Below are 27,907 nucleotides of genomic sequence, written 5' to 3' on the forward strand. Positions count from 1 at the left end.
GATTTATAGCCTCGGTAGGGGTGTAACGCAGATTCACCAGAATCCTATTGCAGATTAATGAGTTAAACTATGAAGGTGGGTTAAGTATAGGGGATTGAGAGGGTGATCTGATTTGAGGATTTGCATAAAATTCAGAGGATAAACTAGTTAAATATTGTTAATTTTCCTTAACTGCATGGTTCTTGCTCTCTCACCCTCTTAAGCCTCTCCGAACTCCTTCCTTCCATGGTTGGATCTATCAAAATCTGGAGCAGATTGTGCATCCATCACAAACAAAATCTGGATGTTTTTGGTTAAAAATGGTGATAGTGATTTGCTGGTGATTTAAGGCAACTGATTGAATTTCATGCAAGGGTGACCCAAAATCCTTCCCTGACATTTTTCTTTCCCATTTTGAGAAAAGATTATTTTTGTCTCTCTTGAATCATAGGCTCACAGTTCGGCATGTGAAAATTTACAGTTGATGCAATATGTGATTGCCCCAATAAAATGTGAAAGGTTTTTACTGCAAGTTGGAACAATTTTGCATAAAATGTACATAATGTTTCCTCATCTCTTCACGCAAATTATATCCTCGGATTGTATCTGGCCCATCCTGTTGAAGCATTGAGTAACTCGAAAGACAAGTGTCAGTATTAAGCTTATTATATTCATCATTATGCCATGTACAGCTTATGGATATAAGTTTACAAAGCAAGAAATAGCGAAATTAGCAATGATCTGCTTAGTTTTAAGCAGTTTTGAGTTATTCTACTGTTTTATGTTTGGCATTAGTGGTGATCTATCATTGCCATTAACAGTATAATAGTTTTATATGGCATATTTAAAATGGATTTTAGTCTTGGCATTCATCAAAGTTTGAAATTTAATAATGGTGTAAGGAAGTAGAGTGATTCAAAAATTCTATGTAGAATGCCAGTGATAAAACTGCAATTCAATCCAAGAAGTTGTCATTTAAAGTGCTATGGAGAAGCTCATATGTTGAGTTGACGAGCACTTGAGGATATTGGAATCTGCATATATCCACAGGACTCTGGGTTGAATTGGTCTTACAGCAGTAATCAGTGGGAAAGAAAATTGGGTCCGTTGTGAAAATGAGCTGCTGTTTTGATATTAGTCCTTTTTCATGACTGGCAAAATTTTGCTCCCTGAAATTTCCGTTTTTTAGCGATCAGGGTTAGGGATCAGTAACTTTTTTAAGTAGACAAAGTTCAAAATCCCAGTTACCCACTAAGAATAAAACCATAAGATTCCACAGTTTTAAACAAACGAAATAAACTTTACTGTACAATGTCAATTACAATTGGCCAATTTACAATAGCTATCAGAATTAACATGAGGCAAATATGAATTAACAGACAAACTTTGGCTGAACACATCACACAGTACGTTAAATGGCAGATGTGGTCAAGACAGATCCCACAGATTTTCCAGCAATCCACCCAGATGTCAGTGACCATTGAGAGTCATAAAATTTCATTACAGCTCCATCTCCTTCACAAGAGATTTCAACTCTTCACTTTCAAAGATCTAACTTCTAAATTTCCTCAAAAGCAAGAATCTCATGCATCCCGGACCTACTCTCTTCCACCACCTTCCATTGGGGAAAAAGATACAAAAGTCTGAGATCACATACCAACCAACTCGAGTCTTCCCTGCTGCCATCAGACTTTTGAATGGACCTACCTTATATTAAGCTGATCTTTCTCCACACACTAGCTGTGACTGTAACACTATTCTGTACTCTCTCTTTCACCCCTATGTACTCTGTGAATGGTATGCTTTATATTGCGTGCAGTACTTTTCACTGTTTCCCAATATATGAGACAATAATAAATCAAATCAAAAAGCCACTCTGACTGCCTCAATGACTGCTTAATCTCTCCATTTGAGATTCCATTCCACGGGATCTCCAAAGTTGCAGTCCCATTTCTAATTACCGGCACATTTCCAGGTCTCTTGCAGACTGCTAGCTTCACAAAGCTGACATTGCCCCTCATTTTCGCCGAACTCCAGTCTCCTGTCTGTACTGAGCCCTAACTGATTCCGTGAACCAGCCAGCTTCTGCAGCTGCCATTACTCCCCAGACTTCTCCTGAGGCCTAACTGCTCCCAAGGCTACTTCGAGCCCTAACTGTCAGCAGCACAGTTTCAGTATGGAGACTCTTCCCCTGATGCAGCACTCAGATAAACTAAAATCAGAGCACCTTCTTAAACTCCACCCATCTCCATGACAATGCAGCCTTTCAGTGTTCACTGAATGCAGTTGGCATGGTGGAGCAGTGGTTAGCACTTTTGCCTCACAGCGCCAGGGGCCAGGTTCAACTCCGGCCTCAGATGACTGTGTGGAGTTCGCAAATTCTCCCCAGGTTTGCATGGGTTTCCTCCCACAATCCAAAGATGTGTGGGTTAGGTTGATTGGCCATGCTAAATTGCCCCTTAGTGTCAGGAGGGTTAGCAGGGTAAATGTGTGGGGTTAGAAGAATAGGGCCTGGATGGGATTGTTGACGGTACAGGCTCGATGGGCTGAATAGCCTCCTGCACTGTAGGGATTCTCTGATTCTGTGCTTTTAAACAAATTTAGTTCTAACTCCGAAAACAAAACATCTCTCTGGACTGAAGTTCTTCGCAAGCAGAGTAGACATCCCGTCTCCAGTTGTCCAGCTAAGTGAGCCCACCAACTGTTTTATGGCTCCATCTCTTCTATCCTGACTCTAACAAATTATAGATAATCTTCTGAACTGTCACTTTCTTTTCTGGCAACCTCTAAAGCCCAACAGTTCAGTTACCTTCCCAGCAACAATCATCCCAGAGCCAAGCATTACCTCTAAAATAGTAACATGAATTGGATATATCCCTCAATTCCTATTGATTTTATTTACCGCCGAGTCTTCCAGATTTAGTCTTCAAACTAGGTAACTTTCTTTTTATTCATTCGTGGGACGTGGGCATTGCTGGCTGGCCAGCATTTATTGCCTATCCCTAGTTGCCTTTGAATTCAGGGGCTTGTTGGGCCATTTCAAAGGGCAGTTGAGAGTCAACCACATTGCTGTGGCTCTGGAGTCACATGTAGGCCAGACCAGGTAAAGACGGCAGATTTCCTTCCCGAAAGGACATTGGTGAATCAGCTGGGTTTTTCCGACAATCAACAATGGTTTCATGGTCATCAGTAGATTTTTAATTCCAGATATCTTTTATTGAATTGAAATTCCGCCATCTGCCGTGGTGGGATTCAAATTCGGGTTCCCAGTACATTAGCTGAGTTTCTGGATTAATAGTCCAGCAATAATATCACTAGGCCAATGCCTCCCCGGTTGCAAAAATCCAGCACCAGATTTGTGTGTGATTATCTGCAGGATGAAAACAATCACAACTGGGTTGGAAGATATCCTGAAAAATAATGACCATTCCCTATTAATAATCCAAAATTTCAACCGCTGCTCCAGTATCTCCGGGCACATCAATACATGAAATTCAGTTCACACACAAACCGAAGAGGCTGGGAAATCTCAGCAGGTCCGACAGCATCTGTGGCGAGAGAACAGAGTTCAACGTTTCGAGTCTAGATGACCCTTCATCAGAAAAAGGAGCCCTCAGCCAAAATTGTAGAAAAATACTGAGGCAAACAACTTGTAAAACAAAAGCCTCCAGCACTGGTGCATGGGAGAAGAAAGAATAGAATAGCAAGAAAATGGAGGCAGGAATTAAAATAATGAAAATAAATTGCCTGTGCAAAATCAAAATACAAGACTGACATTTTTTTCCCCCCAAGAAACGGCAGTTTTCATTAAATGTTTCCTTGCATTTTTGTTTCTTTGAAAAAACTGTCCAGCTTGAAGATGATTTGAATATCAAATCTTTTTTATTCTAGGGTTAATGACTGCATTCTTCGGGTAAATGATGTAGATGTAAGGGAAGTAACTCATAGCAAAGCAGTAGAAGCTTTAAAAGAAGCTGGATCGATCGTGAGATTATACGTGCGGAGAAGGAAGCCAGTCACAGAAAAGATCTTAGAAATCAAACTTATTAAAGGGCCAAAAGGTAGGTTCTACATCAAGTAAAAAAAACTCTTTTTACGCACTTTTCATAGATTGCAAATGTTGGCTGGAAAGATTGTCATTGTTTATAAATTAGATAAATATGATCGTGTTGTTCTTCTACGCCGGCCTGGTTTTTCTCTTCATCCTTCACCTCTATTAAAAATCTTCCACGTATGGGCATATGGGATGCATAGCCAGAGTACAAACCCTAGAAGGAGGTGACAAGTCAGTACAGGAGGTGGTGAAGTAGGGAATTGCTGTGTATAATTCCAGTTGCATACTACAAAAGGAGAGTAAGACATTGGAGACTCTGCAAGCCAGTCAGCCAAACTAATATCTACTTCAAAAACTCTGAAATATGAGGAGGGCCTCTGCTTTGCTTTCCTGAGATACAAAGACTCGGGGGAGATATTGTCACGTATTCAAGATTCTTAAAGCAAAAGGGAAAGTGACAGCTGATTTTAAACTCCAACATGCTCAAGTTTAGAAAGGGAATGTAGGAGTAAACCGTTCAGTCATTTCATGGGTGATCTGAACCTCAATGACATTTATGCAGTCTCGTTCCATATTCCTTGATGTCCCTGCTCTGTAAAAATCGATTGATTTGAATTTTGTAAATTTCAATTGACCTAGCATCTGTAGCACCTCCCACCATAAACTATCTTAGCAATTTATTTTATTGCATCAACCCTTAATCTTCACAATTCCCATGGAAGCAGTTCAGCCTATCCTCATCCTTGAACTACATCTACCCCAGCTTTGTTCTGGCGCATCTGCATTGGTACTCTTCCTTACTTAATACCTCTTTCCTGGGACTCTGTCCAAAACTGAACGCTTTCCAGGGGGGTCTTACACAAAGGCTTTATACAAGTGCAACATCACTTCCTCAACTAGCTCCCTTGAGCTAAAGACCAAACAGTCCATTAGCTTTTAGTGGCTTGTCAGTTAAACACCTAAATCCCTTTAACTTTCTCACCATTTAGAAAATATTTTGATTTTTCTTTCCCAGATCTCAAGTAGACAGCTTCTCACTCAAATTGTGTTGAATTCCATCAGCTGTTATTTTGCTTGACTTAGCTTGACCTTTGAGCTTCCTCCTCCAATACAGAGTTTATTGTGTCTGCTAACTTAGTGCCACTGCAAACTTGGATATGCATTTCTCTTCAGAGGATTTAAAAAATCTACTTTATGCAAAAGGTAATAGATGTGTAAAATAGGCAACCCATTGGAGGCAGATAGTGTGCACATATTTAAGGAAGAATTGGATAGATTTTGAGGAAAAAGGTGAATGAGAGTTAGCTTTGGGAACAGCCGGCTATATTTTCTGGTTCTGTACATTCTACGTCCTGGTTACATGGTCTTGTTTATTGGAATAATTGTCTGCCAGTTACACTGGTTCCAAGTGAGCACTCTAAATTCTTATTGATAGTTACAAATACCCTTGTCTTGGCCAGTTTTATGTATAACTGGTGTCAAAAATCTGTGTGGTATTGACAGTTCATTGAGAATGACTTGTGATCATCTTTTAGTCTCTGAAGATGTAGCTAAAGATGATACTATTGAGAAATGAATCTGAGCTGAAGTGTGCAATATAGATTTGCTTAACCTGCATGAAAACAAATCTGGTTCCTCGTACATTAAGAAACAGAAGCAACAATCTTTCCATTTTGATTTGCATCCCCTGTCCTTTAGTTCTGGACTTTTTTGCTACAGATATCCTGAACTTTTGGCTTGCAGAAATTAGATTACATTGTTTTCCTTAATAGCTTTTTATTTATGACTCTTTCTTGCTTCCATTTGTTTGGCAAGACCAAACCACTTAAAATACAGCGTATTCCCTTTTAGCTCCCTATGTTGTTCCTCAGTAAAATATTTGTTTTGGTGCAATGCACTTCCATTTTGCAGATTGCTGGACCTGGAATGCTGGCTTTTTCATATGGCACTTTGTTGGAATACAAGCATATTTCATCAAGTGATACTTGTCTCCCTAAGAGCATATTAAAGCACACTGCTTATTTGGCAGAGATACAGAATGTGAAATGAGTGGGCGGCATGGTAGCACAGTGGTTGGAACTGCTGTCTCACAGCGCCAGGGACCCGGGTTCGATTTCCAGCCTTGGCTGACTGTCTGCCTGTGTGGAGTTTGCACGTTCTCTCCGTGTCTGTGTGGGTTTTCCCCGGTTGCTCCGGTTTTCTCTCACAAACCAAAGATGTGCAGGTTAGGTTGATTGGTCATGCTAAAATTGTCCCTTAATGTCAGGTTAAATACATGGCGTTGTGAGGATGTGGCCTGGGTGGGATTGTTGTCAGTGCAGGTTTGATGGACTGAATGGCCTCCTTGTGCACTGGAGGAATTCTATGTGATGCATATCTGCAAACCCATTGGTTTCTACTGCACTATAAATGTGTTACATTGATGGAATAAATCATTGAATGAATACATTGAGAATCAGAGTTCAGTAGCATGGTTGATTGACACATGCCCTGTGGTTTTATGTGAGTAGAATTCTCCCAGTCACCCACCCCTACAACCTTCCCAAGCGTTTCAGTTGAATTGAAATATGAATTGTACCTTGTCGTTCTAAATATGTTTTTGTTTTGTGCCCCCCTCTCCCCCCCCCCCCCCCATTCACCCTGCTTCAAAAAGGTCTTGGGTTCAGTATAGCTGGAGGTGTTGGCAATCAACATATTCCAGGCGATAACAGCATCTACGTAACCAAAATTATTGAAGGAGGAGCAGCGCACAAAGATGGCCGACTACAGATCGGAGACAAGATTCTGGCGGTAAGTTTCAAGTACACTTTTCAATGCTCTTGCCAAAACTTAACAAGTCTCTGTTACAGAATTTGGTGCGATGGACTAAATTTAAATAGTCCGTGGATTTTCCTCTTGTATCTCAGTATTGCAAGAATCTAATCAGGATAACTGCAATCGCTTCTTCGAGAGGAATTTTAGTTGAAAGGTTAAGCCTATCACATTGAGTACCTTACTGAGCGAGCTTCATTTGGTCGTTGCTACTTGGAGAGTTTTAGTATTGCAGGCATTTTGTCTCCACTGTAGCGATGGAAAATATGGTAACCATTAATTTATGAAGATTCTGACCATTCAATTTGCTGCTTCAGGTTACATACATTATGCTACAATGTTATTTCAGTGAAGATTTTTTTAAATCCAATGTGTTATATGAACCCCATTGTATAATTGGTCTATTTATTTGAGGCTGCCAGCAAATGACTTGCCAAGAAAGACTGGAAGCAACAAAAGAGCTGATTTTTACTGGATTGATCGGTTAGTCCTCAGAATTTCCATTATGTAGATAAAACTCCTCTTCGCTCTTTCTTGAAATTTGGATTGTACAATCATCACGAGTAGCCTTTTGGAAAGAACAAAAGTTGCATCTCCCAAATGTTGCCACCACACGCTCCAAGGACATAATTAGTTGTTCAATGAGAATTTTCATTAAACCTCTGAAAGTTCACCAACATAATAGAAAGCATTTGTGAAGCTGTTGAGAATTATGGTTTAAGTGATGTCTTTGTTTCCCAACTGGGACCTTTTTGAAACCTGAAAATTTCTTGTGGGATGTTCACTGTCCTGGCTAACCTTTTTAACCTGCCTGGCATGTGAATCCAATGCTGAACATTGTCAATATCAATCCAGTACAACGAGTGGATTGACTTGGCAAGTGGTTACCCCCCCCCCCCCCCCCCCGCCCCACTCCCTTTCTGTACTTGTGTCTGTTCAGATCTTTCAAATTATGTTAATCATCTTCCTTGGCATTCTAATAAAACACATTAAAGGTGCTAAATTTATTTCCTGATTTACTGCTGAGCTGATTGAGCTGGCAAGGATTTGTTCTGCATTAAAAGCAAATATGCTATTAATTACTCATGTTAGCTGACTTCTATTTAACTGACATACGTTATTGAACTGTCTACACTTTCTGCATGTGTAGGTTTTGATATCGTGAGTCACATCAGGTATCCACCCCTCGATTTCCTGATTACGTGCTCGTTATTTTTGAGCAGGTATAGCTTCACCACAAGGCCTGTAATGATTCGGTGCAAATTCTGGCCTCATCCCAAGAACAAATAAAATGTATTTTTTGTGTTTCAGGTCAACACAGCCAGTCTAGATGAAGTTAGCCACGAAGATGCAGTAACTGCTTTGAAAAACACAGCAGAAGTTGTATATTTGAAGGTTGCAAAACCCACCAGCATGTATATGAATGATGGATATGCACCGCCAGACATCACCAATTGTAAGTCTCTCTCACAAATTGCTTTACGAAGTGATTGCAAGACTGGAAGTTAACCCTTTAAGAATGTGTTACTGTCTTTAAATTGTGTATTTTAGAACATGTGTCAAGCGCCAGTAAGTCAGTATCCATAATACTTTATTTATTTATAAAGTAGAACATCTACAGTCTTGCACTGGTTAATGTTATTTTATGAAGCTTTTCACATTTACCATTATTGGTTCCCCTCGTTGTGAAGCAGGACATGCTCGTGGATTAAAAAGGGAAATCGGGGAAATGTCTCCCCTTAAACCTTTACTCACTCATGATTGTGAATGCTACATAATCTTGCCTAGTCCCATACTGCACTGAATCTGTGGCTCCAGGCTAACACTCAGCACTTACCCCATCAGAAGCCATGCACCTCTTCAGTCCCACCAGTGAGAAGGTGGGGCCTTGCCTCAGCCGGTATGGGAATTGAACCCACGCTGTTGGCGTTGCTCCACATCACAAACCAGCCCACTGGTCCTCCCTAAAGTGTTCAATATACCGAGATCCAACTTGCAATGCTGCATTTATTTTGGGGCTTGAATAGAGCTAGCACTGGCCCGAAACCATGATACCCCATCGTCAACCTCACCCCAGCCTCATGCTCATTCTTCCTGTCGGAACAGTCGCCGAGCCTCATTGGCCTTCTAAAGTTAAATAGGCAGGTGAATGGGCCTTTTAGTGAAAAGCTCCCCCAAGTTTCTTCAGGTGCTTGGGATCTTTCTGGACCTTGGTCTTGGAGTATCTGAAGAATTCAGCAGTTATGTAACTTGGTTGTTTTCCAAGAGGAAGATCCAACCAAAAGATAGGCTTGTGCCAGGAGTGTCTCGAACCTTGTTAGTTGTCCATGATCAAAATCACCTCACTCCTTGTCTACTTTTGCTATCCAGCACTGAAGCAGAAATGAGGCCCAGAAAACTGGCTGCAGTTTTTAACATCTGTCCATCCCTTTAACAGAAAATGTTTCTGGTCTTTTGCACTGAACTATAGTTTTCTGTCGCGTTAGATATACACTCTCATTGAAGAGCAGTGTTTATTTAAATGAAATTTACTTTGAAGCCATTTCTTTTGCTGCATTAATCCTGCCGGCCAAATTACTTGGAGTGTTTTGACTGTTTCTTCTTTTGGTCCAAGAACTATGCGTTTTCTTAATTAGATCAGCAATACATCTTTAGCCAGGTGATAATCGAACGTGCCAGTGTTTAATTAAAAAACAATGAGCAAATCCCGATCAACTTCAGGGCTGACACAGCCCAGAAAAACCTGACAACTCAAACAATCCTAAACATAAAATCAAGTGTGACCCTGAGGTCAGTGACACCCCTATTATTGCCATGACAGATCTATCAATTTGTTAATAGATGGTCAGCTTTGAAAGCGTGAAATTTATTTTCAAGGTGGAGCTGTGGTGTCATGTGTAATGACCTAACAACGTCAAATACTGATTAAGAGGTACTGATTAAAATCACCAGCCTTGATATCAATCTATTATTCTTCCATTTTACATTGTTCTTGTGTAGTCTTATTCCCATTCTAAGGAGCTGGCAAAATTCCATCCCAAAATTTTCCTAAATATCATTTTCTACATGTGCACGTGATTGATGCTTGCTCAGTTTCCTTTTGTTTGCTCTCCGCTTCCTCCACTGTTCCCCCAGAAGAAAGTGACAGGATGTCTCCCAGTGCCAGGTCAGGAACAAGAGGGAGCCATGTGAGGAAATGTGGACTTAATTATATAGGTTGCTGTTTTAATGCTGTAGGAGCAATCTAGACATTCACTTAAGTGAAGGAAAGTCATTAAAAATATCTTGGATTTTGGTCCACTTTAAAGAAAATTATGGATGAAAATACAGATGTTCAATAAGATTCAAGTGACCATATATTATTGTTTGGGGGGGGGGGGGCGGTATTTAACTTAAATAGCCCGGATTTCTCCCCTCATCACCCATCTGTAAACAGGTTCTTTTGAAATTCTCCTTTGTATGTAGTAGCCTTATTCCCCAACCCCTCAGTTTTGGTGTGATCCAATATCTATTAATAACCCCAGAGCAAACTTGAGAGAGGGTAAACTCAGAGGGTTAGTTTATTCGCGCGCACGAAAAATGCAGGAGCTGGCAAGTCATTACATAGCCCCCAGTCAGTCAAACAATGAAAGAGGGATAGAGAAAGAAATGGTCACAGCGGAGAATTATTGTTTCGCACGAGTGCAGAATCAAAGTCCAATAGTGTATTCTTTCACAGCAGTCAGCAGGTTGAAGACTGATGCTGGATAATTCACATTTCCGGCAGAGATGATTTCTGTGATGGGATAGGCACAAAGAGCTGAATTAGTTTCGTAGATGCTGGTTCAGGAGTTTGAATAGAGACAATGAGGGGGGGAGGGGGGAGAAGCAAGTACTCAAACCTGGATAAAGCCTTTCTTCTGAACTGCTACCTACTAGCTGGAAAATGGCAGACTAATTGGCAATACAGCAAGACAGTCTTACAGGTTCCTCCAGCTAGGAGTTCATGTCATTTGCACTCGTATCTGTTCACTTTGGCTTCTTGAAATTGTTAATGTTACAACATTAAGAATTAGAGCGGAAAGGTGCAGGGTGCTTTGTTCTAGGAGACTGGTAGTCTCTGTTGCCCAGGCCTGGCTTCGGAAATGTAGATGTCCTTCGTATAATTCCCTTTGAATTTGATCTCTGCAGATCTAGGGTTATTGTCATCTCCTCAGAGATAATGAAATGTCAGCTTCTTGGTTATTGCCAGAAAATCCCTTTGTTCAGGGTTAAGGGCAGGCATGGCTTTGCTTTTTGTCCAGTTTATTTTTTAATTTTGAGTAGCCATGTCTGTCTGTCTATATAAATATTTAATAAAAATAAAGTGAGGTCTTAGCTCTATGACAATATGCATTCCGCATTATTAAATTATCATGCTTTAATGTAAAAAAAAAAGTACATTTAATAGAAGATGGTACAGTATAAATAAAACTCAAAAGCAAGCTGGCATTATTTGGAAATACAAGGCAACTATTTCTGTCAAATCCCAATTCATAGCCGTGGCAAGCTTTTAAATATCTTCATTAGCCGCAAATGGATTTTATTGATCTGTTGCTGCTTTTGCCAGACAGAGGGCGATTGAGAGGGCACAAAAGCGAATTTCAAGCCCTATTGGAGTTTTTGAAATGGTTACACAGGCTTGATAAGAGACCAGGGAATTTTCAGTTTCTCTTCCTATAATGCTTTTGACACAATATTCGGACAGAGTCAAAACTGTGCAATGTTGTATCATTTAGAGGTGGAAGGTGTTGGACTTTCAAACTAAGGGACAATAGACATGCTCAGATTATGCTTCTGTCTTCAGTTTAGTTCAGATTTTAATAAAAATTTTAAGAGAACGAAAATTAGTATTACCTTAACCGAGTGCTGGCTGGTGGTGACACTCCTCCACTCCTCCCATCTATTCATGAGCATCGGATTGTGAATTTTGGCTGTTGTACACAAACTATAGAATCAGAAAGTTAAACTTAATTATACTTGCATGCACAATTGTATCCGTTTCTAAGGTGGTGTTCCTCATCAATGTTGCTGTTCTCAAATTCATGTATAAAATATTGATGTGGACTTGGGTGGAAGATCACAATATCAAAGTTTGCAGACAAAAATAAGTCATTCACTTTGAGGAGGACAATAAGGATATCAGGAGGGCATGAAGTGGTTTATGTTTTAAGCGGGCAGATGACATTTAACAGAAATGTGAGCTGATGTTTTTTGGAAGCAAAAAAAGTGAAAATGTATGACAAATGATAAAACTTTAAAAAGGGCGTTGAAGTAGTATTCAAATCTTTAGAAATAATGTGGGGCCATTAGGCTTGTAACTAGGGGTAGTAAATACAAAAGGTGCCAATGCAAGTCCTGGACATGTCATTGGTTAAACCACAGCTAGAATGTGGTCTGCCATTTTTGGAGATTGTAAAAGGATTTTAAAGTAATGGGAGGAGAGCAGAAGAGATTTGCTATGATGATGAGAATGAGGGGGTTTTGTTACAAGCAGAAACTGGAAAAACTTGGGCAGAAATGGTTTGGAGGAGCTCGGATACGAGAGCTCAACATTATAAGAGTGAATATTGCAAGTAGAGGCATTTTAAAGGACGGCGTCCATGGGAAATATTTCTCCTGGTTAGAGTTGGTCATTAGGAGGCATAAACAATAACCTGCCTTTAATAGATTTCATAGAAACAAATAAAGTCCCAATGGGACTGGACTGGCGAGATGCGGCAAGAATGTTCCCGATGTTGGCGATGTCCAGAACTAGGGGTCACAGTCTAAGAATAAGGGGTAAGCCATTCAGGACTGCGATGAGGAAGAATGTCTTCACCTCGGTTGTGAACCTGTAGAATTCTCTACCACAGAAAGCTGTTGCGGCCAGTTCGTTAGATAAGTTCAAGAGGGTACTGGACCTTATGGCTAAAGAGATCAAGGGGTATGGAGGGAAAGCGAGAGTGGGAATGCATGATCAGCTATGATATGGAATGGTGGTGCAAGCTCGAAGGGCCGAATGGCCTACTCCTCCACCTATTTTCTATGGTTCTGTTTTTTTAACGTGATGAAAAATACGAGATCAGATGAAATCATAATCATAGAAATCATAGAAACCCTACAGTGCAGAAGGAGGCCATTCGGCCCATCGAGTCTGCACCGACCACAATCCCACCCAGGCCCTACCCCCACATATTTACCCGCTAATCCCTCTAACCTACACATCCCAGGACTCTAAGGGGCAATTTTTAACCTGGCCAATCAACCTAACCCGCACATCTTTGGACTGTGGGAGGAAACCGGAGCACCCGGAGGAAACCCACGCAGACACGAGGAGAATGTGCAAACTCCACACAGACAGTGACCCGAGCCGGGAATCGAACCCGGGACCCTGGAGCTGTGAAGCAGCAGTGCTAACCACTGTGCTACCGTGCAGCCCTCCACTGTGCTACCGTGAACAAAGCTCACTGCATGTCGTAAGGGAAAAATGTGAGGAACAGAGGTTTAGACTGAGGTTTAGGCTGAAAATTCCAGAATTCAGAGCCTCAGCCGTTGAAGGCATGGTGGAGTGAGTAAAATCCAGAATGCTCAAGAGGCCAGAATTAGAGGGAAGTGTTGGTACCTCAGGATCGTTGAGGTGGAGGAGATTGCAAAGGTAGTTAGGGACCAAGGTACGGAATGATTTAAAAAAAATATGGATGAGAATTTTAAAGTTGAAGTGATTTTTGAACAGGAGCCAGTGTAGGTTCGCAAGCACAAGAATGATGGTTGAATGGAAGTTTTGGTGTGAGTAAGAACGTGGGCAGGAAAGTTCTTTTGGATGGCTTCAAGTTTACAAGCAGTAGAATGTGGGAGGCCAGCCCAGAATGTGCTAGAATAGTAAAGTCCAGAGGCCAGTCATACAATTGTGATAGCAGAATCCATAAGTTTTTTAAAAGGGAGTGGATAAATCAGAACTGATATAAAGAATAGGGTCGGGGAATGGTACAAAAACACTTTTTTTTTTACTGAGTCAGGGCAGGCATAATGAGACAATTAACCACTCGGCTGTAAAATTCCCATATTTGGCCTGGCACATACGAAAAGTTTGTATGTCGTGACACAGATAATACTCATGGGGAAAAAGAAACACGTGAATTAGCCCCATAACTATAGCAATATAATTAAAAACAGGGCATTACCACAGAAAATAGTTGATGCCAAAATATTGAATGTATTCAAAAGGCGGCTAACTTGGGGCGAATGGGATCAAAGGTTATGGGGAGAAAGCAGGATTAGGTTATTGAGTTGGCCAATCAGCCATGATTGTGAAGAATGGCGAAGCAGGCTCGAAGGGCCAAATGACCGCCTCATGCTCCTATCATCTATGTTTCTATGTAAAAGTGGGAGAATATTTCAATCAAGCAGCTATAACCCACTGTCTATTAAAATAAATATTAGTGGAGGCAGTTTGCGCCACCTTGTTTCCTTCCCTGCTTTTGGGGGCCAAACATTGCCAGTTTGCCTGCTAACTGATAATAGGCAGATGACCTCATTGAATCCTAGAGCGGAGAAGGAGGCCATTCAGCCCATCGAATCTGCACCAACCATAATTCCACCGAGGCCCTATCCCCATAACTCCATGCATTTGCCCCAGCTAGTCCCCCTGGCACGAAGGGGCAATTTAGCATGGCCAATCCACCTAACCCCCCCCCCACATCTATGGACTGTGGGGGGAAACTGGAGGAAATCTACGCTGACACGGGGGGAATGTGCAACTTCCACACAGACAGTGACCCAAGCCGGGAATCGAACCTGGGTTCCTGGCGCTGTGAGGCAGCAGTGCTGACCATTGTGCTACCGAGCCGCCCATGTTACGAGGCTGCATAAAAGATCTGTGAAACATTCTGTAGTGTCTGACTGCTATGCAGTATGTATAGTTCCAGCAAAAACTGCATTCCTCCCTGTACCAACACCGTATGCTGCAGTGAATGCCATCTCATTTAAAATCTGATTCAATAGGAGTATGAAGGTTCCAGAGGAGAAGAGAAAGGAACAAGTTTGTTTTGCGCGTGTTAAATAAGGAGCTTAGCTTGGTAGACTGATATTCCTATTCCTCGTGGCCTTAATTGTTCTGTTGAAAGATAACTATTTTTCCGATCTGTATTGTATCAAGGTCTACCTTTCAACGGCTCAGGAGGAAGAACTAATGGACAGAAACTATTTAACTGCAAAGCTGGGCTGGTTGTTTGGTTTGTGTGATGTGAATAGTGATGAATGCCGCATGTACCGACTGGATGTGAGCATTCATCACCAACCTAGCAGTGACTGTGGGCAGTAAGCACCAAAGCCATTAGCAGTGGTAAAGCGCTGAGCCAGGGATCAATTTAATGAACAAAGCATTGATTAGCTTTCCCGACTGTCATGCAAACAGTGAGTCATTTGCTATGATTCAACATTGAGACTTAACTAAATAGGCCCTGAGATCAAGCAAGATGCTCTTTAAAAAAGAGATGGGAATTTCAGTGGCCGTTCTCCCCTCCCCTCTCCCCAAATGAAAAGATTGTATAAAAGGCATAGTGTCACTCATGGAGGCACAGGTCCTTGTGGCCAGCAGGCACAAGTGAAGACCTAATACACTGAGGAACTCTCTCCCCTTTGATCCCTGTCAATATTGAGTTAGGCAGGCCACTGCTACACATCAGAATTAACATATACATCCCTGGATATAAGAAGGCAAGGATTCCATTCCAGAGTACGATCCAGTGATCCCTGTTCTCAGCCAAATGCTGTGCAGAAGGTCGTCATTCGGCCCATTGAGTCTGCACCAACAACAATCCCACCGAGGCCCTATCCCTGTTATTCCACACATTTACCCCGTTAATTCCTCTAACCTACACAATCCAGGACACTAAAGTGCAATTTAGCATGGCCAATGCACCTAACCCACACATCTTTGGACTGTGGGAGGAAACTGGAGCGCTCGGAGGGGGAGAATGTGCAAACTCCACACATGACCCAAGCTGGGAATCGAACCCAGGTCCCTGGAACTGTGAGGCAGTAGTGCCAACCACTGAGCCACCATGCCTGTTTGCAGGGTTTGTTTGCATTCTCTCTCCAGACTGAGCACTTGAGATAGTTGCTGTGCTTCTGATGGCCACAGCTCTGTTACTGTGTTAGTCATTCTGAGGTTGGACCAATAATCCAGAGAAAGTTAGTTCAGATCTACCAAGGCAGTTAGAAGATTTGGAGAAATCTGCCATCCTTGCATCATCTGGCTTGTATGCCGCTCCAGTCCCAAAGCAATCTAGTTAGCTCTCAACAGCTTTCTGAAGTGGCTAAGCAAGCTTAGCTTTGGTAAGCTTGGGTGCATCCAGCTAATGATGGATAATAAATGCCAGCCTTGAGTCAACTCCCACATTCTGAGAATGCAATAAAAAGTCAGAGGTATGCTGTGCAATTCACCATTGAATCTTGTATTTGACATTGATTTTATGCTAGTGTAATAATTTAATGGGTTTCTCCTGACTTGGTTCCATACTGCATGACAGACTTGGAGCCACCGACTCTCAACATTGTGCAGTTCAAAGAATGACTCTACAAGTTCTTGTGCTGTGAATAACGATGAGGGGAATAGGTGCATTTTGAAATAAGATAATTCATGGTTCATTGTGCAGCTATTTCGACATTAACAACCTTGGTGAATTCTCAAAAAAATAACGTTTCAGTTAATTGTTTGTGACTGTCTCAACAAATGTATCTCCTTGGCTTAATTAAGAATGCATTGTAACAGTGACAATTCAGTAAGATATTGATGCGTGAAGGGTGCCCTGTTACCAGTAATTGTGAAATGCTGCATGCCAGCACTGATTATATCTAGGGCGACTTAGACTAGTCACTGGACTAGTAATCCAGAAGCCCAGGCTAATGGTCTGGGTACGTGGGTTCAACTCCCACCGTGGCAGCTGGTGGAATTTAAATTCAAATAAATTTGGAATTGGAGACTACCTTTTGGTAATAGTGACCATGAAAGCATGTTGATTGTAGTTTTTAAAAGAAAACATTTAATACCAAACCTACCATCCTTGGCCTGGCCTACATGTGACTCTAGACCCACAGCAATGTGGTTGACTCTTAACGGCCCTCTGAAATGGCCCAGCAAGCCATTCATTTGTATCAAATTGCTACAAAAAAGTTGATGAATGAAATTGCATGCAGCACCTGGCATTGACCTAGGATGCACTGCATCCAGCCCTATTCACCCTGCAAACTCCTCCTTGCTAACAACTGGGAGTTTTGCCAAAATTGGGAGAGCTAGCACTCACTAGTCGAGCAACAGCCTGAGATGGAATACCTTGCAGTCTCAGGTACCATCATCAACATTGAGGGAGTTGTCTTGGGAGTCCTCAACATTGGCTCCAGACCCCATGAAATCTTGTGGCGTCAGGTCAGGCATGGGCAAGGAAGCCTGTTGATTACCACCTCCCTCCACATTGAATGCCATTTGGAGGAACCACTGAAGGGCAAGTAATTCACCCACTGACTCTCCAAAGCCTGTTCAAGATCTACAGGGCATATGTCAGGAGTGTGATGAAATCCCCTGCCCAGGTGAGTGCAGCTCGAAAGAAGCTTGATACCATCCAGGGCAAAACAGCCCACTTGATTGGCACCCCATCCACAAACACTCATTCCCTCCACCACCGACGATTAGGCAGCAGTGTGGGCACAGAATGTACTCTGGGTTGGAGGCTTCAATATCCATCACGAAAAGTGGCACTGACCATGCTGGCCAAGTCCTGAAGGGCATGACTGCTAGATGCAGTCTGTGGCAGTTGGTGAGCGAAGCAACAAGAAGAAAATACCTATTTGACCTCATCCTCTCTGATCTGTTGTCGTTGGGCCAGCCATCTAAATTCTGTAGCTACAGGAGAGTAGGTCAGAGTCTAGGAATCTTCCAGCGAATAACTCATCACCTAACTCCTCAAGGCCTGTCCACAAGCCAGGAGTTTGATGGAATACTCTCCCCTTGTCTGAATGTGTACAACTCCAACAACATTCAAGAAGCTTGACACCATCCAGGACAAATCAGCCGGCTTGATTGGCATCTCATCCACAAAGAATCACTCCCTCCAGGCAGCAGTGTGTACCATCTTCAAGATGCACTGCAGGAACTCACCAAGATTGCTTAGACAGCACCTTCCAAGCCAATGATCACTACCACCTAGAAGGACAAGGGTAGCAGATACATAGGAATACCACCACCTGGAGATTTCCCTCCAGGTCACACTCAGCTGTGACTTTAAATATATCGCTGTTCCATCACTGTCACTGGAGCTGCCTCCCTAGCAGCACTATGGGTGTACCTACATTACATGGACTGTAGCGATTCACGAAGGCAGCTCACTACCACCTTCTCAAGGGAAATTTGGGATAGGCAATGAATTCTGGCCCAGTCAGCGAAGCCATGTACCTTGAATGATTAAAGAAAATTGAAGATATCTACCATTGTGTTGTGTGGCAGCACCACTGTGTTAAATGAGAGATTTTGAACCGATCTAGCAGCCTATCGGTATCCATGAGGCACCGACAGCCATCAGCAGAATTGTGTTCAACGCAATCTATAACCTCATGGCCAGGTGTATCCCCCACTTTCCATTACCACCAAGCGCAGGGATCAACCTTAGTTCAGTAAAGATCACAGGAGGGCATGCTGGGGCAGCACCAAGCATATCTAAAATAGAATGTCAGCCTTGTTAAGCCACACTATAGGACTACTTATCAAACAGCAGAAGCAGCATGCAAAGACAGCTGAGCAATCCCATATCCAACAGATCAGATCTGAGCTCGGAAGTCCTGCCCCACCCAGTTGAGAATGATGGGCAATTAAAACAACTCACTGGAAGAGGAGACATCACAAATATCCTCATCCTTAATCATTGGGGAATGCTGCACATCCCTGCAAAAGACACATTAGCAACGATTTTTGGCCCAAAGTGCTGAGTGGATGATACATCTCTGCTTCCTCCTGAATTCCCCAACAGATGCCAGTTAGATTCACTCCACGTGATACCAAGCGATAGTGAAGGAACTGGATACGGCAACATTATCCCTGACAACATTACGGCAATTGTACTGAAGGCTGTGTGTGCAGAACTAGCCTTGCATCTAGCCAAGGTGTTCCAGTGCAGCAGCATCATTGGCATCTAACCAGTCACGTGGAAAATTGCTCTGGTGTGTCCTGTATTCAAAAAGCTGGAGAAATCCAACCTGGCCAATTACCGCCCCATCCAGTCTATTCTCTATCATCAGTAAAGCGATGGAAGGGGTTGTCAACTGTTTTATTGAGCTGCACTTACTCAGCAGTAACCTGCTCACTTAACAGGGCTGCTGAACTCCTGACCTCATTACAGCCTTGATCTGAATACACACGGTCAAAATACCTGAACTCGGGATGAGGTGGAAGTGACTGCCCTCGAGTATGGCATAATGGAGCCTTAGCAAAACTGGAGTCAGTGAGAATCTGGGAGAATTCTCCACTGATAGGAATTGTACCTGGCAAAAAGGAAGATGGTTGCGGTTGTTGGAGGTCAGTCATCTCAGTCTGGGGACATCGCTGCAGGAGTTCCTCAGGGTAGTGTCCCAGCCCTAACCATGTTCAACTACTTCAATGACTTTCTACCACCTCGTAGGACAAGGTGAGGAGATGCATGGGAATGCCACTACCTGCAAGTTTCCTCCCAAGCTATACACCATTCTGATTTAGTAAAGGAACGGTGATATATTTCTGTCACTGGATCAAAATCCTGGAACTCCCTAACAGCGCTGTGTATACACCGACAGCACATGGAGCGGTTCAAGGTGGTGGCTCACCACTACCTCCAGGGCAATTGGGGCTAGTCAATAAATGATGGCCCAGCAAATGACACCCAGAGCCGTTGAAAGATAAGATTCATATTTGCAATACCATTGATCTATGATCAATTGAATCTTGAAGGTGGTTGCCTTTGTTAGCCGGCAACCAATTCAATGGATTGCAATACTGAATGCTGCTAGTTTTTTTTGTGAAGAAGCCTTTACACACTACGAACAACTATACAGCTGAGTAGCCTTTCAATCTACTGATGGTAATTATAAATAATTGAGTGTGCTCTGCTAGAATAGGTGACCTTTACCGACAAAAACATTAAGTTCTTCGTTCCGACAGCAAGCCCATTTGTTTTTATTTTAATCATATTAATATTTAAAATGTAATTTCACACATTTGTTTCTGGAAGTAGAAAATATTTCTCTTTTCCATTTCCTTACCACTAGACAGCAGTAATGCAAGTACTCAGGATATGTCGAAATTCAATACGGTGCTAAATGTTTCCATTAATGAATAACGTGAAACAAATAGGTAGGCTTGTCATACAAGGATTTCGGTTCAAATGATAAGTTACCTTGTACTTTCTCAAAACATAGCCATAACAAAGCCTTTCAAAAGTATAACTCGAGATTTGTACAAGTGCACCACTACCTTCAATTTAGTAGTCAGAGACACTTTTGATATTTGAATTGCATGTGTTTTATTCAACGAGGGTTAATAAATTTGAAATTCATTCTCAATAATATAAATGTATGATTTTTGCTGCAAAAGTTTATCAATTAACTGGAACAGGCAGAAAGATGTTTTAGATTCAAAATTAAATAAAATGAAGCCCAGCCTAATGAAGATTCAGTATATTGCAAATCAATTCATTAACCCATGTCTGCAGACAAGTTGCAGAAAATGTGTTTGCTTCAATCAGGCAAAGCATTTCTTGCTGGGGAGACAAATGGCTGAATTATTCGAAGCTTGCAGAAATATTTCTGGGGAAAAAAATCAACTATTTTGCTTTTACTTGTGTTGCACAAAAGATTCCCTACCTCGGTCTCAAATTATAATTCCAATTGGTAGAAGGTTGCTGTTTCAGATTGATAGATTGCCAAATTACAATGTCTGCAAACCGAAAAGGGTCAAGGATGACATTTCAACACTAAAGAATGAGGATACATTAAATTAATGTACATTTTCCATCTAAATATTGAACAGGGCCTTTCAGACCAACCAGGCTGACAGCTCCCAGTATAGCTCCTGACTTTGGAAATTGTTTCAGGCTACTGAATGACAGCGCTATATTTTGCCTTCATAAAAAATGTCAGCAGCGATGGAATCCACAATTACTATTTCTACAAGTAATTACAAATCAAAGAAACCAAACCTTTCAATTTTCTTTCGTGCAAGGCCTTTTTAAATGCATTTAGATATATGCTCTCATGAAACATAAAATTTCATTAAAAATTCACATCCTTAATCAGGGACCTTTTTAGTAACCTAGTGAGACTTAACAGCTGTTGTGACAAACCTCAGGTGATCTTTATATATAGACAGCTTCACAAATCCCAATTCATTAAATTTAGCACTGGGACTAACAGTGGCATTCTGTCAAATTTCACTATGATTTTGAATTTTATGTGGTAACATTTAGATTCTTAATGACATGGGCATGCCTCTGTCTGCAATTGCTTTATAACCATTTCAAATAATATATGAGCTGATTGGGAAATTTGGTCTAATACTGAAGCTGTCATAATTCATGGTGATTGTCACAATGTTTAGTTGCACACTTGGTCCAATGTCAGTGTTTTAACCAGACTCCAGAATAAACAAAGGTGGATAAGAAAAAGAACAGTATCTATTGCCCTCGACGGGGTAAGTGGAGTCAGGTGGTTGTTTCTCAAATGCCCTCTGAAATAGAGAGCAATTAGGGATGGGCAATAAATGCTGGCCCAGCTAGTGATGCCCACATCCCGTAAATTACTTTGTTAAAGAAGGAAAATTCCTGGCTCAAAATGTGTCCATAAAAGAGGGATCTTCATTTCTGGGGGCTGGGTGCAAGATGGAGCCAACCCAGGTAGGAATGCAGGGGCAGCCACAGGAGCTGAATGGCTCACCTTGGTACCAATGGACTTTGCCCAGTGAAAAAACACCCAGGCCCTCCGGACACCCCTCAGACCCATTTCACCATCAATACTTCCCCCATGCCCCATCCATACCATCTCATGACCCCCACCTGCCCACTGTCCCCTCATGCTGCCAATGCCAAGTTCTGCTTTTCTACCCATCCCCTTTTTCCCCCTCATGCTTCCTATGCCAAGCTCTGCCCTTCCATCCGCCCCCATGCCAAGCTCCATCTTTTCACCCACCCCTTTCAGACCCCCTGCACCAAGCTCTGCCCTTCTACCCACACCCTTGCCACACTCCCCCCATGTCCATTATCCCACAGTACATGCTCTAGAACCAATTAACACTGTATGGTGGGATCTGCTAAAATAGTTTTGAAAAAATGTAACCCATTGATAAAGTTATCCTGTGAAAGGGAGGTGATGCCCACATAATTTAGTGTTAATCACCCTGTCCCTTTGCAGAAACTCTTGAAATTTTTAAACTTATGTCAACAAACATTGTGAAATTGACAACAGAGATCAGCGTTTCAGCTGTCAATCAAACAATGTTTCCTCTGGTATTCTTGATACTACTTAATCTCCTGGGTGAGAGAGTATATTAGGATAATAATTGTTCAACTATGTGATGACAGAACTACTTTATTTGGGAATAATTAAAATGGGATACAGCAATAATTCCAAATTCTGTTTAGTTATGCAAATATCTTTGAATTTCAGTCTCATTGCCAAAACATCTACAGTTTTAACACAGATTGTATTTTAGATTGTATATGTACCTGGCTATAGATGATTAGTAAACCTTGTATAAAGTTGTGATTAACTGCATAGAAGAGTTTTCCAAACCTCTTGGTGATATTTTAGTCTTGCAACCATCACCAAATACAATTTGTCCTTTGTAATTATATGTTTAACTTTCCCTTTTGTGACTACAGCCAACACTTGAGTACTTAGTGTTAGAATTCTTTGTACTGCTTGTAACGAGCTAAATCTGCTCCTGTAGGTGATTAAAAACCATTAGAAAATGAGAACTGGATTTATAGCAGATGCCAGGTTAAATGTTCCTGAATTTCAGCAGGTTAAATTTATATAATTCCACAAGCATATTCGGACAGTAATGGGTAGTAAACCAAATATGAGATGGGGGGAGACCAAAAATTGTGAAAGAAATGAGGTATGCGAAAGGTCTTGAGGGCTAGCTAAAAGAGGCAGAAGTGTGTAGGGAGGGAATTCCAATGTGTGGGGCCTAGATAACTGAATGCACAGTTGTGAGGAGTTCGGAAGGAGGCAGGCCTGGAGCAGCTTGTTAATGAATAAGACCATAAAGGAATTCAAACTAGAGGATGATTTTGAATGTGGTTGTATTGCAAGCCAACATAGATCAACAAGGAGATGAGTGACATTTGGTGCAGGATAGGATATAGAGATAAACTTTCTGGATGAGCTGAAGATTATAGTGTGCAGGATGTAAATCTGACCTGAACAACATCAAAACAGTTGGTTTCGGAGACTGTGGAGGTGGATGACAGCTTTAGTAGCAGATGGCCTGAGGCAGGTGATAGAGGTAGGTTCGAGACAATTTTTGCGACAGTGGGTACGAGGCTCAGAAGCTCAGCTCACATTAGCTGGGGAAGAGGTTTTTCAGTCCGTGGTGGGATACAGAAATTGGCATTGCTTTTCCCAGTGTTTAAGCAAAGAAAGTTGCAATTTATCCAAGAATCGATCGGAGTGACACAGTGGTTAGCACTGCCTCACAGCGCCATGGACCTGGGTTCAATTCCCGGCTTGGGTCACTGTCTGTGTGGAGTTTGCGCATTCTCCCATGTCTCCGTGGGTTTCCTCCGGGTTCCTCCCACAGTCCAAAGATGTGCGGGTTAGGTGGATTGGCCATGCTAAATTGCCCCTTAGTGTCAGGGGGCTAGCTGGGGTAAATGTTTGGGGTTATGGGGATAGGGCCTGGGTGGGATTGTGGTCGGTGCAAACTCAAGGGGCCAAATGGGCTCCTTCTGCATTGTAGGATTCTATGATGATGGACAAAAACATCATAAGAGAAAGGAACAGGAATGGGCTATTCAGCTTATTCTGTCATCGAGTTAGATCATGGCTCATCGAGTTGTGGCCTTAATTTCTCTGCCTATGCTCCCTGTAGCTTCATCTGCCAAATTTTTGCCCATTCACTTAACCTATCTGTAATCCTTTTGTGGATTCTTTGTATCCTCCTCTGGTGCAGAGGGGATGATATCCTTGATTTGCAGGTTGACTCTTGATATCCATGATGTGGAGATGCCGGCGTTGGACTGGGGTAAACAGTCTAATGGCATTTGCTACCAAATAAACCTGTTGGACTTTAACCTGGTGTTGTTAAAACTCTTACTCTTGATATCCAGCCAGATCTGATAATAAATGGCTTAAAACCATTGCACAACTGGATTTGAGAAAGAATGAAGATGAGGATCATATTGGAGAGGATGGCAAGAGTAAATGTTTTAATGGAGAACAAAGGCATCAAAGGTGGAGGTGAAGGAGTGTTTGAGCCAATTGACAATTATAGCTGAATAGAAGGTAAAAAGCAACAATTTGAAAGTGCTATTGTGAGGAACTTGGGAACATGGCAAGAAGTGCAGACATTCTCTCCCTGTGCTGTTAAGTAGCCACTTCTAAAGTCTTGTATGTTTTCTACTCTTTATTGAGTTCTCTCTTCCTTTCTCCTCCCTCGGTCCTGTGCCATGCATCACCCTGAAATAAGGTGGATGACTTTCTTGACTGATACCAGTCGGGGTGACTTGCTGTCTGTTTTCTGTTTCTGGTGACAACGTAGCTAACCTCTGTTTGCCATCTCCTTGTGAAAGCATGAATAAGGTTGAGGATCCAATACATTATTAATGGTCTGTAGTCTAGTGCATCAAAGTGTGGAGTCACCAGTCCATTTACACATTTAGTGGAATGATGGCAATGCTCTGGAATGCTAGACACAAGCCACTTTACAATTCAAACTTGTGAAATGGGTCACAAAGTATTTTGTGTGGGATAAAGAAAACCAATTTGAATTGATTGTTTTAATTTTAAAGCACATAGACGGCATTGATTTTCAAGTGTATTGTAACAGAAATGTGAAAATGTTGAGAAAAATATAATTCTTTTACCAATGCACACTATTTTGTTTTGTGTTCTTCCAGCCTATTCCCAGTTGGAAAATCATATCACACCATCAAACTATTTAGGGAGTACAGAATACAAACAGACTCTTCCTCCATCATCACCAGGCAGATACTCACCAATTACCAAAGTCATGGGGGATGATGAAATGACCAGGTAATGTTTCATTCATTTATAACGCGTTTGCTATTTGCTCAATGACTGACATTACACAGAAAACCTTCCTCCCCTGTTATTCTTTAGAATCATAGAATCCTGCAATGCAGAAGGAGGCCATTCGGCCCATCGAGTCTGCACCGACACAATGTCACCCAAGCCCTATCCCCAAAACCCCATGCATTTACCCTAGCTAGTCCCCCTGACACTAAGGGGTAACTTAGCATGGCCAATCCACCTAACCAGCACACCTTTGGAGTGTAGGAGGAAACCGGAGCACCCGGAGGAAACCCACACGCAGACACGAGGAGAACGTGCAAACTCCACACAGACAGTGACTCAAACCGGGAATCGAACCCGGGTCCCTGGCGCTGTGAGGCAGCAGTGCTGTGCTAATCACTGTGCCGCCCTTTATTCCAGTAAAAGCCTAATTTTATCAAACAAACACTTTTTCCCCCTTTCCCAAAAGGGAGCACTTCATCTTCATTATCAAGCATTATAAGGGAAATATAGGCTTTGAAGAAGCTTTACTGCACAAAATACTACCAGTAGCTGTTTCTAAGCACGTATTCACTTTTTTGTACATATGAAACACCAGTTTCACAGTGAATGTCCATTGACGAGCAGAAAATAGGGCAGAATGTGTGCTCTCATACTGCGCATAATCAGTATGCTTTGTATGAAAAGACATGTCCGTCCTTGCTCTTGGAGAGTATATTCCAATTAATTCAGTAGTAAGCTTTCATGAGTTTAAAATGAAGATTGTTTATTCTTGTGCAGTCGCCCTGAATTAGTGCAACATCAAATACTCAGTCTCGTGTGAAAATGGTTGCTTTCACTCACTCTGGGTACAGCTAAAGATAGTGCACTTTTACAGATTACAGTTAGTCACTGATTTCCGATCTCCCACGTGGCAGGCTTGTGGTTTGTTGAATAGATTAGATCTAACTTTAAAGTGAAGATCTTGTAAAGCAGAGAGTTCACAACAGGTTGTGAAGTTTCTTGTAGCCAAATATCCAGGAGGTTTGTTCTCAGATGAATTTTGAAACTGAAACAGGTTAAGTACTTTGGCTGCATGATGACTTGCTACTAGTTTGCATCTCGGTTTTTACTCTGATGAATCCTGGTGTAATAAGGGTAACGGAAAACAGTTTCAATCACATGACTTCTGGGTTAACACTACTTAAGCCCACCTGAGTCTAGTTTGGAAGGAGGAGGCCATTATGCTACAATGGGAAGTTGATTGTGGCCATTGAGTTTTAATCTTCGCTTGTATCCAGTATGAAACATGGAGACAGGCAGCCTGGAAACTCCATAGCCTTTAGGTATTGGCCCATCCTCAAATAATGAGATGTGTGAACACAGATGACTGTGTGGTATCCTCCTCTATGTCCATATTTAATTAGCTATTTGCTGGAGACTTGATATGGTCTATAGTCCAAAAGTCTGAGTTTGTGGCAGCCATCTTATAACTTGGTGTCCAATTTTTAAAAGTATTGATTGAAAATGTATAATACGCTGTGTCTGGACTGGGCATGACACAGTTTTGTCAACATGCTACTTGTTGCAGCAGCGGGTGAGCTACTAACTCTCCAATCTGAAGTTTCCATGACTGTCCCCACTGCAGCTTGATGTGTCCTGGCCTGTGACACCAATGTAATTTTTACACATTGATCAGCTGATAACTGTGGGTGGCACGGTGGCACTGTGGTTAGCACTGCTGCCTCACAGTGGCGCCAGGGATCGGGTTCGATTCCGGCTTGGGTTACTGTCTGTGTGGAGTCTGCATGTTTTCCCTGTGTCTGCGTGGGCTTCCTCCGAGTGCTCCGGTTTCCTCCCACAGTCTGAAAGACATGCTGGTTAGGTGCATTCACCCGGACAGGGGCTGGAATGTGACGACTCGGGGAATTTCACAGTAACTTCATTGCAGTGTTAATGTAAGCCTTACTTGTGACTAATAAATAAACTTTAACTAAGTCGTGTTGGTGTAGAGCAGATGTTCCAAACTTGGTTTATTTGGCTGCTGGGAAATAGACTGATTCTTTTTGCATTCTCAATGATGACACGTGGCTGCTCTCTGTCTCCAGTTTAATCATAAAATCTCTCAAAGCCATCTGGTGAATAAGAGGGACCATTTTCTTCCCCTTCATTTTACACTTCTGATCCCAACTTGTACCTGAAATAGTGAACAAAATCACTTGCTATGTAAATAATCATCCAGCTTAAAAATAAAAATACCAAATCCCTCCCAGTCACTCATATCATGGAAAATGCTGGAAAGAGTTAGTGGGTCTGGCAGCATTTGTGGAGAGAGAAACTGAAGTGGAGCTCTGAAGAGTCATACAGACTTGGAACTTTTACTGGTTCTCTCCTCGGATGCTGCCAGATTTGCTGAATTGCTTCCAGTGTTTCCTGCTTTTATTTCAGATTTCCAGCATCCATGCAGCTGCAGCACTGTGGGAGCTCCTGGATGCCATTGTGATCCAGGGCAGGCGTGTCTGCAGTAAGCGTTTGGGGCTCGGGGAATTTCAGCTGAGTCATTGAGCTGGAGGTTGAACTATGCATCAGGGAGGGGAAAAGTTACACGAGCATTTTGTACCAGGAGGCAGTCAACACCCTTAGGTTAGGGTCTTCTGATTTGGTCAGAGGCAGAAGGGTATGATTGCAATGAGGCAAGTAAGGGAACCCAGAGGGCAGGAGTGCAGCCTTTGCAATTGTCCGACAGGTTTGAGGTTCCTTCAGCTTGTTTCAATGTGAGTAAGGCTACAGGGTGCATGAGGCGACTGACCA

General features: G+C 42.1%; 1 protein-coding gene across 1 annotated transcript in view; it reads left to right on the forward strand.

The window, feature by feature from the left end:
• LOC144488429 (disks large homolog 1-like) overlaps positions 1–25,121 on the forward strand; it is a 48,035-nt gene extending 22,914 nt beyond the window's left edge. Inside the window, exons 5-8 of the mRNA XM_078206502.1 lie at positions 3,871–4,040; positions 6,687–6,823; positions 8,156–8,300; positions 24,982–25,121. Of these exons, the coding sequence (XP_078062628.1) occupies positions 3,871–4,040; positions 6,687–6,823; positions 8,156–8,300; positions 24,982–25,121 (592 nt within the window). The remainder of the gene's footprint in view (positions 1–3,870; positions 4,041–6,686; positions 6,824–8,155; positions 8,301–24,981) is intronic.
• The last annotated feature ends 2,786 nt before the right edge of the window (positions 25,122–27,907 follow it).

The sequence above is a fragment of the Mustelus asterias genome, unplaced genomic scaffold (assembly GCF_964213995.1).
Source record: "Mustelus asterias unplaced genomic scaffold, sMusAst1.hap1.1 HAP1_SCAFFOLD_1558, whole genome shotgun sequence".
NCBI classification, from domain to species: Eukaryota; Metazoa; Chordata; class Chondrichthyes; order Carcharhiniformes; family Triakidae; genus Mustelus; species Mustelus asterias.